The sequence below is a fragment of the Polypterus senegalus genome, chromosome 15 (genome assembly GCF_016835505.1).
Source record: "Polypterus senegalus isolate Bchr_013 chromosome 15, ASM1683550v1, whole genome shotgun sequence".
In the NCBI taxonomy this organism is placed as follows: Eukaryota; Metazoa; Chordata; class Cladistia; order Polypteriformes; family Polypteridae; genus Polypterus; species Polypterus senegalus.
The window spans coordinates 9,351,072-9,365,530 of NC_053168.1; the positions used below are offsets into that span (position 1 = coordinate 9,351,072).

General features: G+C 40.2%; 1 protein-coding gene across 1 annotated transcript in view; it reads right to left on the reverse strand.

Moving 5' to 3' along the window:
- The window catches only part of ddc (dopa decarboxylase), a 134,344-nt gene that overhangs the window by 52,056 nt on the left and 67,829 nt on the right, over positions 1-14,459 (reverse strand). Inside the window, exon 6 of the mRNA XM_039736784.1 lies at positions 13,850-13,993. Coding sequence (XP_039592718.1) covers positions 13,850-13,993 — 144 coding nt within the window. The remainder of the gene's footprint in view (positions 1-13,849; positions 13,994-14,459) is intronic.

Consider the following 14,459-nt stretch of genomic DNA (forward strand, 5'->3'; position numbering starts at 1 on the left):
GAGCCTGCGAGAAAAGCAACACCTCCCTCCACTGACCAAGCACTCTGTCTCTCCATAACAGATGTGAGGAGGACTCTATCCAGAGTCAATCCACGGAAGGCTGCAGGACCAGACAACATACCTGGTCTTGTGCTCAAAGAATGTGCAAGTCAACTGGCTGGTGTCCTCACAGACATCTTCAACACATCTCTGAGCCAGTCGTCAGTCCCAACATGCTTCAAGTCGACCACCATCATACCAGTGCCAAAGAAGTCATCAGTGACATGCCTGAATGACTACCGACCAGTTGCACTCACACCAATCATAATGAAGTGCTTCAAAGGTTAGTCATGTCACACATAAAGACTAATCTCCCTGCCTCCCTTGACCCTCATCAGTTTGCATACCGCTCAAACAGGTCAACTGAGGATGCCATATGCTCTGCCCTTCAGCTCTCCCTGACACATCTGGATAAAAAAGACACATATGTCAGGATGCTATTCATAGACTTTAGCTCTGCCTTCAACACAATCATCCCTCCAAAGCTGGTTGTAAAACTGAGCAGGTTGGGCCTGAACACCACCCTCTGCAATTGGATCCTGGACTTCTTGACAGAGAGGCCCCAGTCAGTTCAGATGGGCCACAACACTTCCAGCATCATCACACTGAGCACTGGAGCACCGCAGGGCTGTGTGCTTAGTCCACTGCTCTTCACCCTGCTGACTCACGACTGCACAGCCACGCATAACACCAATCACATCATCAAGTTTGTGGATGATACGACGGTGCTGGGACTGATAAGCAGGGATGATGAAAGAGCATACAGAGATGAGGTGAAATGGCTGTCCGCATGGTGTGAAGACAACAATCTATCTCTCAATGTCGACAAGACAAAAGAGATAATCGTGGACTTCAGAAAATCCCGTCCTGCCCACATCCCGCTCAGCATCAACGGTTTAGATGTGGAGATTGTTAGGAGTACCAAGTTCCTCGGTGTGCACTTAACTGAGGAACTTACGTGGACACATAACACCTCATCATTAATCAAGAAAGCCCAGCAGAGACTACACTTCCTGAGGCGGCTGAAGCGAGCACGTCTTCCCCCTTCCATCCTCGCCATGTTCTACAGAGGCACCATAGAGAGTGTCCTGACCAGCTGCATCACTGTCTGGTATGGCAACTGCAATATATCCGACCGCAAGCGCCTGCAAAGGATAGTGAAGACAGCAGAGAACATTATTGGGGTGCCTCTCCCTTCACTACAGGACATATTTTACAAACGCAGTGTCCGCAAGGCCTGCAGCAGTGTGCAGGACCCCTTACACCCCTCACATGGACTTTTCACACTTCTGCCATCCAAGAGAAGATACTGCAGCATCAAAGCCAAATCTGCCAGGCTGCCCCCTTGGGACCTTCCACACGGCCTCAACCACCTCTAAAAACAGAACTTTTATACATGAAAACCACTGTCCTGCAAAGATGAATGTGCATGTAGAAAAGAACTGAAAATCTCATACTGACCTCTAAGGATTTTGACACTCTTGATATCCTTCTGCTATGAAACATTCTGACCTGTCATTGTTTACACACATCTTAAACAACTATTATCATACACTGATAATTTCTGTATTATCTATATCTATTATTTATTATTCATTTATTTATTATATTACATATCATACACATCAATATTGCTGCTACTTCTTTGTCCTATCTTTGCACAATGTCTTGTCTTGTTTGTGTTTTAATTTTAAATTTTTAAATTTTTATTCTATTTTTAATTTACTATTTGCACATCATGTTGTTATACTGTGGACCCTGAGCTTCGCAATTTCGTCTATCTGTATACTTGTATATGGTTGAGATGACAATAAAGTTCACTTTGACTTTGATTTTGACTTTGAAGACAGAAGAACACTTGCGTAGTTACACAGTAATTCTGCTAAACCTAATTAACTGATAGAACTATAACTGACACCCACTGTCTTCTGGAAATCAACACTGCTAGTATGTATATAAGATGTTAAAATTGAACCTAACATTAGAACATTAGAACACTCTGGACGAGAACAGGCCATTCAGCTCAACAGAGCTCGCCAGTCCTATCCACTTATTTCTTCCAAAAAACATCACGTCGAGTTTTGAAAGTCCATAAAAGTCTTTTACTGTCTACCACACTACTTGGTAGCTTATTCCAAGTTCTCTGTGTAAAGAAAAACTTCCTAATATTTGTGCAAAATTTACCCTTAACAAGTTTCCAACTGTGTCCTCGTCTTCTTGATAAACTCATTTTAAAATAACAGTCTCGATCCACTGTACTAATTCCCTTCATAATTTTAAACACTTCAATCATGTCACCTTCTTAAACTTCACACAAACCTCCCTCTCCTGACCCCATGCAGACTGTTCCTAATAACTCCTGTCCTTGCCATGTGTTGCTCAATCTTATCTTATCCTTAATAATTCCTTCCATTAATTTTCCTGTGATGCATGTTAAGCTTACAATGAACCTTGGAATTTTTTTTTTAATTTGGGTATGTGAGGAGCTAGGCTGCACGGTTGAACAGCAGTCCTTCTCTGGTTCCTGTATATATGGAGTTTGTCTGTTCTCCACATACACACCTAGAATTTACTAGAGTATTCCAATTTTTCTCAGTTTGAATGATTGTCAACCATAAGTTCACCTACCATGAATGAGGAGAAAATGATTTGGGTTTCCTACATTGCTCAAATTAGATTAAACAGTGTGCCAGGTAACCAGGGATCTTGCCCCACCAGGATGCCTGGAAGAAGGATGGACCGGGAGAGGGGCACTATCTTTCCCTGGGCACAAGAGAGCAGCCCCCTTGAACGGTATCAGGGCTACAATTGTGGAACACTGGAGTTCATGCCTTTTGGGCTCCGTGGCCACCACCAGAAGGAGCAAAACGACTTAACGAGCCCGTTTGGGCTGTGATGCAGCCACACCTGGAAGTGCAGCCTAATTAGGCTAATTACCACCTGAAGCACTTCCGGGTGGGCTATAAGAGGAGCCTGAAGCCACCACTCAAGGAGCCGGAGTCGGGTGGAAGAGGACAGAGCTGCGAGGAGTGGAGTGGAGTGGAGTGGAGTGGAGTGGGGTGGGGTGGGCTAAAGAAGAATAGAGAAAAGGACTGGGTTTGTGCGCGATATGGTGTGTGATATATAATAAACGGTGCATGTTTTTGTACATTGTGAGTCCGTGTCTGTCTGTGCCGAGGATGACCTCTTACAATAGATATGACAATAGATGGATGCATAGATGTAAATATTTAAGCACGCCAAATATCTTGATAAAAATTTACTTCAGTCACTCACAGTGTAGCAACAAGTATCAGTACATGGCTACTCAAGGTACATTGTAAATTTAAAAAAAGATTCCCAAAATCACTTAATCCACTTAATAAGCTAAGTCTGCCAGGAGGCCATACATAATTATAACAGGCTGGCACGTTTCATGTTATAAAACAATTCAGGGTGTAAAACATTCTGTGCATTTGGTTCTATGAGACATCTGTAAGTTCACAGATTAACTAAATAGAAAGGCAACAGCAGTGTCACTTCCCAGATATTTCAGGCTTCCTCTGGCACTGTAAAGGAGCCCACAGGGTATAAGGAGCGCTCCACTGTGACCACTTTCTATGACAATGGCAACAGAAACGAAAGCCTGAGAGCAACAGGCCTGAGAGAGGGAAACTCAATTACAGGCCACATTACAGTAATCTAATTCAATTTGTAGAATATTGGAAACATTACAAGGCAAATAGCCCCAAGACAAATATCCTGATTCAAATGGTTAACATACATTTAGAATACAACAGTTACAGATCAATTTTCAAGTCTGGATAGGGCAGGCAACAGGAGACTTGGAGGGTGGATGGGATGTGTAATTGAGAGTTATGACTGGGGTGTTAGCGGGTGGGGGGGGGTGGTGAAGAGGGAGATGCTCAGTTGTGTCAATAGATGAACCTGTGAAGACCAGTTTATCTTGTAAGGATTGTGACCACACATCAGTAGGGTCAAACTAACCTGTCGCAGAGAGGTCTAAACCCACTTGACCTTCCTATTTAATAGGTGATGAGTCTAGAGCTTTGTAAATTTTGCTTCACAATGAGGAAACGAGCAGATCATAACATAATGTTATGTTACTATGAATGTATGGCTTCCTCAAGCGGTCATTCCTGTTTTGTCTTTTCTGACACCTCCTGCTTAAATACCAAAAAGTCAAAAGGATCGCGATGCTCTGTCTTTCATGGTCTGTACATGTACTGAAAGTCAAGATCAAGCAAGACTTTTGGCCTCCCTAAGGTCATTGGTGGCAGCACCGAACACTCCATCTGCTTTCCTAACATGGTCCCCAAAGCTGGCTGTGCTTGGGCAAACATTTGGGATTAGAGTGAGTAAGATGTATGGACCCATGCTATCACCTCACTGCACAAGTGACAATAGGTTATTACAACACACAACTATAACTTTCACAGATGATAGGACCACATTCCCATACAACAAAAGAATGCTCTTAACAGATGCTCAGGTCATGGGGACTGCTTCATTTGTGCATAAAATACAACAGGTTTTGCACATCTAACCAACAATGATATCAAAAAGGAAAAGGATGGAAAAAAAATTTACATTTGCAATCTCAATCTCAACACACTACCGTGCACACACAATTGTACTATAAATTGAATAAGGAACAAGTCCTCTTTTCGCAGCCATGTCTGTAGCTGTCTGCATCTGTTCTGTTTTGGAGTGTAATACAAGCGGATGATGTTATTTACCATTTATCACAGTAAATACTTCCAAGGTGCTTTATGTGCACATTATAATGTTAATTTATCCATGATTGGTTACATAAAGATTCAGTAGTGGGGATAGCCCTAAAAATCTTGCGATGTTACTTAGCGTTTTCTATTGTGAGAGTCATCTAAAGACAAGGGCCCTCATATATAAACAGTTTATACGCACAAAAACATTGTGTACACCTGTTTCTATGCTCAGTTTGAGATGTATAAAAGCTAAACTTGGACTAAAGACACGCACATTTTCACAGCAGCCTCACATCATGTGTGTGCACTTTTCTGCTCAGTTTTACAAATTGGCAGCACCAAGTGCTACTGTTTCTGTCTGGTCTCTATTTTTTAGATTCACATCCATGACACAGACTTCATCAAATTCACCAAAATTAATTGCACAGCGCTTGCAAATTTAAAGCACTTGATTGTAAACATTCTGTAACATAATGGTGCATGGAAAGGCCAATCTATTCCAAATACCATTGCTGCATTAAGTGTTGTTACTCTTGGTGCACCAAATAGAGTATTTTAACCTGTTTATTGTATTTATGTGTGTTATCAACACTGCACAGGTTGTGCCGAGAGCGCAGAGAATTACAACTTACAGCAAAGGATATAGCTTCCAGCCCTGGAGGACATTTATAGCACACGCTGCCTCAGGAAAGCCACCAGTATCTGTATGGATTCCACTCAGCCATGACACAGTCTATTTGAACTTCTCCCATCCAGCAAATGCTTTAGTCCCTTTCCGGCATGGACCTCAAGAAACAGTTTTATCCCAAGAGCTATAAATGCACTCAATCAGTCTATCAAGTGCTCCCAGTAAAACTGTTTGTATTTAAAATTACAATTACCTTACTGTAAACTTGCACTACAACTGTAATATTGCACTTTATGAACCATTTGCACTATATTTACATTTATATTGTACTTGTGCTTTCATATTGAATATTTAAATTTTTGTTGTATTATTATCATCATTTTAAAGGACAAAGTTGAGCAGTTGCATATTGAATCTCATTGTATCATAGAAGGAACTCAAATCAATTCAACAAAAGAGAGTATAAAGATGATTATGACTGGCTTCTAAGTCACTTTAGATTTCGAAGGACTATCCTCTTGTAGCTGTGTGCTGTTAGAATACTAGGATGTACACTAGATATCATTTTATCATGAAATGCATTAAAGTATGTTTACTACATTTTAAAGATACATTTTTAGCTTAATTTAAATAATGTATACTGTTAATAATTAAAACATGTGGGGGCACAGGAGTAGCGATGAGCTGGCGTTTCATCCAGGGATTGTTCCTGCTTGCTTGGACTGGCGCGACCCTGGATGGATAACTGGATGGATGGAATAATTAAACATGTATAATGAAGATTTTTCAATGTTCTTTAAAAGTTATGAAGAATCGCCGGCTTACGCTTACAGCTGGTTTTACATTTATTACAGAGGCTTATTGTGTTGCAGTTGGTTACATGGAGAAAATAGACAGGAGGACAGGAATTGGGGGTTGGTACCTTTGACAGACACAGTACTGGTGCTATGAATTATTCCATCCAGGGTTATGCACATCACAGAAAGCATCTTGTGGGTGACAGGAACTATCCCTGGACAGTGCACCAGGTAATCATTACCACTGCACCACCGTGCCCCTGCATGTTTAATACATGCTTTAACGCATTTCTTCATGAAAATGATATCAAGCATACATCTTAGTATTCTAAAATGTTCAGAGAGCTGTAATATCATGAATGTAATGTATTCTCTGTGGTGATCACTGCCTACGTGTTTCTGTCAGCGGTCTGGGAACACAGAATTCGAAGCATTTAAACATGCTACTTTATTTATGATTTATGAATTTGAAAAACTCTAGTAAATTACATTGGCTTTAAGATGAAGCTTACAACATTCTACTTTAATTACGAGATTAAAGTCGACATTTCGACTTTAATCTCGACATGAGACCTTTTTTCTCTTCATTATGGCTCTAATACACTTCCGTATGACACTCAGACATTTCCCTTGGACATCTGACCACTTTTTTGAAATTGTTCTTTTTTAACATGTGCTTTTATTATTGTCTTTTAATAAAACACTGAACAGAATGGGCTATTTATATTGATTTGCATATTTAAATATGCACAATTCTGGGAGGAGTCAGGGTGGGGCTGTAGGAACCTGCATGTACTTTAAAACTTACGTTAGCTGAGATTTCTAAAGGGTAAATGTGTGGAACTTTGCTTGCGCACAGTTTTATGCATCAGATTTTTTTTTGTGAGTACACATGTTTCTGTTTTTGTTCATAAACCATGTTTTAGTGTGAATTCTATGCATAGTGTTATACGTGAGGCCCAAGATCTTTTACAGGTACAATAGACAGCTGCTAATTTGTTTAAAATGTACATCTCCTGAAAGGGGAGAAAAACCTGGAGTAACTTGAGCTGGGGGAGGGGGGGATTGGGAGAGAAAATGGACATGGGGGACAACAGAGATACAAAACCAGGCTCCTGAAAGTAACCACTATGCCGTCATAGTGTCTCTGTTTAAAACTTTTTATCACTGGTAGAACCTTTAATTGGGTCTAAGATGCATTTTTCAGAAAGATATTTTCTCCTTTGGTATCACCACCAATTAGTCATTTTCATAAATGTGGGGGTTCAGGGAGAATTGATTCCCCTTCACCTGAAAAGGGAATCCAGTATTCTCAGTCACTGGAATAACAAGTGTCCATTTTTTTCTTCTACAATGCAAAATAATACAACTTATATTTGTATAACACTCTTTGCAGAGTGCAGGCATGGACTGCTGTGAACAATTCTCAGTTAAAATACAAGTACAGATTATATTAATTGCTAACTACAGAACTGGTACACACAAATGCAGATTTACTGAAACACAAAGAACAAGGTAGAACTGATTAAACATAAATGGAACCCAACAATTCTTTCCCCCAACTCACTGTATTTAAATAATGGGTTGGGAGTTGAGAGAACAGTTCTGACCGAGTCTCCAAGGGCTGAATGGCTTTCTTTAGCCTTCCTAATTTCTCATGGTGGGAGAGACTGGCATCTTATCAGTAGAAGTGCCCCAAACTCTTAAGTCGGTTTGTCTGATCCCGAGAGGACATTGGGTAGCATATGCCGAGGCAGCACGTTTTAACATGACTTTGTAAAGCTCATTATAACTCTGAAATGCTTGTGCAAAAGCAGACAAGATATTACTCTCTGATCACTGTGTAAATCATATCTAATCTCACAATGGCAATGGGTCACAAAAGCAGAACAAGTCCGACTAATAAAGATTAATTTCTTTATGGTAGCATTACTCACAGCAATAGGCAGGGGTTACACCAATAGTCTTTTGGTTCACAGTCCAACAACTCAGGCTGCCTGCTTTACAGACAGCTTTACATAGTAAACACTATCCCAGCATTCTTCAAAACATGAAGCTATAATATAATTGAATCCGATTTGAAGATTGAACCCTTAGAAATGTGGCTAAACTGCCGGCCTAATAAATAAATTCTATTTTTATGCAGTGTCTTTCCATAATGAATCCCAATCCAGGGTACTCTAAAATATGGAGCTACATTAAAACTGATTATGTGACACACTCAGTGAGACTGAAGCAAGGATCTCATCTGCAAAAGTTACAGGCCACAGTCTAATGAATTGGTCACACAGCTTAACTAATAAAAAAAAATAAACATAAAAGGTAGTATGGTGTGTTTCTATAAAAAACAGCATCCCATGGCATTTTCTTGAAATATAGTACAATTGTTTCCAAACTTCTATTGTTGAAGCAAAAGTAGGCATTCTGGAGCAGGTACTGAATTGTAATTGTAATCCGTTGCCTCAGCCCTAGGTCACACCACCTTAACACAGAAGTTACAAATGCTTTAAATCAGATGCACCACTCAGCAGAATGACTTTGGCTCAGGCTGTATTGTGAATTGTTCTTGAGATGTACTATTTTGTCATTAATTCTTACAAAGTGACGTGCCCTTCAATGATACAATTTTTTCAGTTTACACTTATATGCTTTCTTAATGTTTGTGAATCAGCAGATAACTGCTGGGACAGCTCAGCATTTAAAATATCAGCAAATTAGTAGCAGGCGATGATGTTCCACCTGTCCCAGTCAATAAGAAGCCACAAGATCTGATTAGACTACTGATTTGGCGTAAATGTGGAACATTAAAGCCAGAGTTATAAAGGTGATATCTAGAATAGGGTTTCTTGATCCCTATGTGTGAATGTAGCAGGGGAGTTTAGGGAATGTTTCCCCCTTGATGAAACATTCACACATGTAAAAGCTGGGGTGGTGGTGCTGATTCATGATTGTAGATAAATACGGGGATTATTATTGTGTAGCACTATTGATTGCTTAGGCGTCCCACTCTCGTACCCAATGATGGCAACCTGTGACCCACTGATGGCAGCCCAGTCGAAACACTTACATAGACCACACTAGCTAGGACCAAAAGTGCTGGTGGGTTTGAAGGGCATAAGTACTGGAATGACTAAATTATCTTGAAGATCCAGTTTTGACATAAGTACTGCATGCTTCTCAGAAAATCTAAATCCCTATGTCACCTTCACACACTCAAAGTAAAACAATTACCAACTGCCCCCACCCAACTCCCACAGCAGATCATATACATTTATTGCCCATTTTTGCTACGTCCAACTTTTTTTATACCCATATTGGGACTCCCTTTTGCCTCTAGAACAGTGTTTTTGTGGATTTAACAAGATGATGGAAATATTTCTTAGAGATTCCGGTTACACCAACACCTTACAAATTGTAGTTTCTACAAATTCTTCAGATGTCAACCTCTCATTTTACTTCATCCCGAAGGTGGTCCACTGAACTGAGATGAAAGGACTGTGCAGTTCATTGGAGTAAGCTGAAGTAACAATCATATTTGTGAATCTAGCTTGAGAAGATATGTGCTTTGACAGATGGTGCAGCATTAGCCACTTAAAGGGTAGGTTGTGGCCTTAAAGGTATGACCATGGTCAGCAACAATGCTTATGTATGCTGCAGCACTCAAATGACACTCGGCTGGTATTATGTGGCCTCATGTGTGCCAAGAAAACTATGACATCTCATACCAGTCACCAGCTTGACATAAAGCAAGATGGAATAGACTTAAGCTGTTTAAGCCAGATTTTGACCATACCATCTTTATTTTGCAGTAGAAATTAAAATTTGTCATATCACTTTTTTTTCAGTTGTTGAGTTCTGGTACTCACGTGCCTATTATAGCATCGGCTATAGGAGTGGAACCCTGTGTGCTCTTCTACTGCTGTAGTTTATTAATGTCCAGCACACTGTGTGTTCAAAGATGTTCATCTGCACACCATTTTTGTAAAGAGTAATCTAGCTATTCTCCTCTTAACTCACACATATACCCACAGAATTGCCACTTGGTGGACGCTTTTTGTCTGTCACCTGATTCTTTGTCAACTCTAGTGACTAATACATGAAATCTAAGGGAGCAGATAGCACCAATAAAATCAAGTTCAAAGGCACTTAGATCTCATCATCTTGGCTTTTCTAAAGTTTAGTTAAACAATGACCAAGCTTATTGATCTTGTCTGAATACTATACAGAATGACTTGCAACTAACTACAAGATTGGCTGTTTGGAGAGGTGGGCGATTTCCAGTAACAAGCAGGTGATGTAATAAAGTGGGCACTGGGTGAATGTTTTGCAGACTCAGTAGCTTTAAAGGCCCACTACATGATATCTATAGTCCCTATCATGCATGGAGATATCCTTAAAGGGAAGCATTCACAATATACTCACAGAACCTTCATAAAGACTACTGTGGATCGATTGTTTGTTTTCAATTGTCCTTATCCAAGCTAGAACTGAACATTAAAGCATGCAAGCAAACAAGGCGAAGGTGATAAAAGCTTAACCACCAATCCAAATACCCATAAGCTATTGTAAAACACAAAAGCGTGGCTCCTTATAAATCTACTTCTGTAAACAAGTACACAAGCACTTGCACACTTGGCAAGGTATGCCTCCAAGGAGAAAACTGACAGGCACATCTTTTTGAAAGGGAATAAAGAAATACAGTAATCCCTCGCTATATCGCGCTTTGACTTTCGCGGCTTCACTCTATCGTGGATTTTAAATGTAAGCATATCTAAATATATATCACAGATTTTTTGCTGGTTCGTTGGATTTCTGCGGACAATGGGTCTTTTAATTTATGGTACATGCTTCCTCAGTTTGTTTGCCCAGTTGATTTCATACAAGGGATGCTATTGGCGGATGGCTTAGAAGCTACCCAATCAGAGCAAGCATTACATATTAACTAAAACTCCTCAATGATATAAGATATGCTTCCCGTGCGGTGCTTGATTGTTTGCTTTTCACTGTCTCTCTCACCCTCTCTGACATTCTCTGCGCCTGACGCAGGGGGTGTGAGCAGAGGGGCTGTTTGCACAGAGGTGCTGTTTGCAGAGAAGATACGGACGCTCCTCTAAAAAAATGCCACTTTATCGCGGTGCTTCGGCATACTTAAAAGCCCAAAAGCACATATTGATTTTTTGATTGTTTGCTTTTCTGTCGCGTGCGCTCTCTCTCTCTCTGACATTCTCTGCTCCTGACACGCATTCTTTGAAGAGGAAGATATGTTTGCATTCTTTTAATTGTGAGAAAGAACTGTCATCTCTGTCTTGTCATGGAGCACAGTTTAAACTTTTGACTAAAGGGTGTTATTTCATGTCTACAGGGCTCTAATAATGTTAACAGTGTGGGAGAGTTTATAAGGGCTTGAAATATTTAAAAATAACCATACACACATATGGTTTCTACTTCGCTGATTTTCATCTATCGCGGGGGGTTCTGGAACGCAACCCCCACGATTGAGGAGGGATTACTGTAATGATCTCAGTGTGGAGGGTTTCCCCACTGGTGTGAAAGTGACTACTGGTTAAAGATAACAGCAGCATTGGAAAGCAGTCAGTCAGACCTGCTCAAAAGGAAAGGATTATGAAGGCTTTTTATTTAAGCTAAAAATAAGCACATTACACACAAACCACATCTGTGACAAATTCTGTGAATTTTGTCTCATCTAGCAATTTTGGATTCATTGACCACCAAATGAAAGACTAGTCAACAATAACAATACATCCATCTCACCCAAGGTAAAGAGAAGCAAATGTGATATGAGTGCAGTGGTGTCAAACAGAAATTCATAGATTATATAGATTATAATAAATAATTATGATAATAAAATAGATAAATAAATAGATTATATACTGTACCAATTACATACTTTACCTAATTTTCTGTTCACTTGTTTTCTCATCCATTGCCCAGTTCTGGACTGTGAGACATGGGTGTCTATCTAAGCAGCACCAGGCACAAGATGAAAACACAAAAGACCAATCCATTGCAGGCATACCCACATCCATCTACACTCATCCTGGCCCAGTTCAGAGCTGAAAAACAACTTTTAATATCTACCTTTTTGAGGATGTAGGATAAAAACCAAAGTATCCACAGAGATGCAGGGCTGATTTAACAGGAACCAAATAACTTAACCTGCAAGTCTTTGGGATAAACCAGAGCACCTGGAGGAAAACCCAAGTAGATTGTAGACACAGAGAGAATGTGCAAATTCTATACTTGCAATGACCATGTGTAGGATTCAGACTGAAGGCGAGGAAGCAAAACCCACTCTCGCCACCATGCCATCCTTATTCTATTGAAAATGTGGTGGGGCTTGCAGCCTATTCTGGAAGCACTTGTGTAAAGGCAGGAATTAACTCTGGAAACCAATTAGCCTAGTGGGATGGGGAAGGAAAACTGGAGTACATGCAGAAGAACCTGAATAGCCAGAGAGAGAGAGAGAATGTGCTGACTGCACACAGGCAACAAAGCAACTGCAGGATTCAAACCTAAGATGTTGGATTCATCAGGCAGCAGCACTAAGCACTGCACTGCTCTGCTGTAAATCTGTTATATTAGGGCACTGCAATGGACAGGCGATTTGTTTTATATTTTTGAGTTCAATTTTATCTATACAATATTTGAAATAAGTGGCACGGTGGTTACTACTGCTACCTTGTGGATTCAGCATCTTCGGTTTTAATCTTAAAGCCAATGTTTATCAATGAGGAACCTTCACATTCCCTCTTTGTCTTTTTCTCTGACTATTCTTATTTCTCTCCCACATTCCCAAAGACGAAAGTGTGTGTAACTAGTGAACCTTTGGTAAATTGGCTTAGCAGCACTACTGCTCAGTACAGCTCAGGAATGGCCCCTGTGAGCCACACTGCCATGATAGGCTGAAGCACCCTGAGACCTTAAACAAGGTTCAGTAGAACTGAGAATGTTGAAGGGCAGGTTGTCAAATGTAAAGCACCCCAGAAATTAACCATGGTCATGTAAATGGGGAAAAACACAAAAGTTTACATCCTACCTCCCTCCTAATCTGACTGTTGCCTATAGGCAGAGCAAGCTTCTATGCTTTTGCACTGTTGACATAGTCATCAATGTCTGGCAGCTGCCACCTGCACTGGCTCTCGTCCATCTTGATTCCACATAAGTATTGCTCATTCCTTTATTCAAATCCAGCTAAACACTTTTTTCCTATGAGCAGTCAAGATCTGCTACAAGTCAGAAACAGTCATTCACATCACCACAAAAAAAACGAATTGCCAAATGCCAAGAAATTGTTTTCTGACGGAGGAACCAACACTTTGAGCTAGCAAACCCCACTTATTGCTCAATTAGAACAATGATTATTGTTTGAACTGAAAACAACATGTACTTTCAATAATATTGCATTGTGAAAAGTTACTTTATTACTGCACACTGGAGTATTCATTTCTTCAGTTTTCTGTTGTCACCTATGTGACAGCAAGGAGAAGCTGCTCCAATAACGTATGTATTTCAGCCTGTCTGTGTGGAATTTAAGTCACATGTACTGGCTGCAGGCAGTTTAAATGACAGACAGGCAGCCTTTTGTATTCTGGATATTCAAACAGGTCTGACCACCAACAGGTCTGCTGCATACTTACATAGAAGGGTATTAGTCCTGCTGCTTTGTCGGTTTTAATGGCTTCCATGAGAGCTGAAGCTTGAACTGCAAATTTTTCATCTGTTGGGAGTTTCTTCATTTGCACCCCACCAATCAGTCCAGCCCTTTCCACAGAGGAGTGCGCCTAAAATAATAAAAAAAAAACCACCAGGCTCTCATCAATGCAGGATCATCAAGCAGGCCAGTTCTCAGCTGACATTTCTTATGACTAAGAAAATCAGAGTCTCATCATTCTTAGGATTCCTATTACGTACAGTATATTCACATAGTTTATAACAGCAAGAATGAACATTGGTAAATGTGTCTTTGTGACCTCTTGCTGGATTAAGGGTTCTTAGGATGTTGAACTCTAATTACAATGATGAAAAAAAGGGGATCTGTAGCTTTACAGGCAAGACAAGGCCTCTAAGAAAATTAAAAGGTTCTACATGGTAAAAGTATTCCCTTTTGTGAGCAAACCTACACAATTGTACCAATTTCATGACATCCTACAACAGCATCTGCCCAAAAGCTAAAATTGTTCAGGTTATTTTCTCTCTAGTATTTATTATCATCTTGGTCTTAACTTTGCCCTCAGATACCAAAAATGT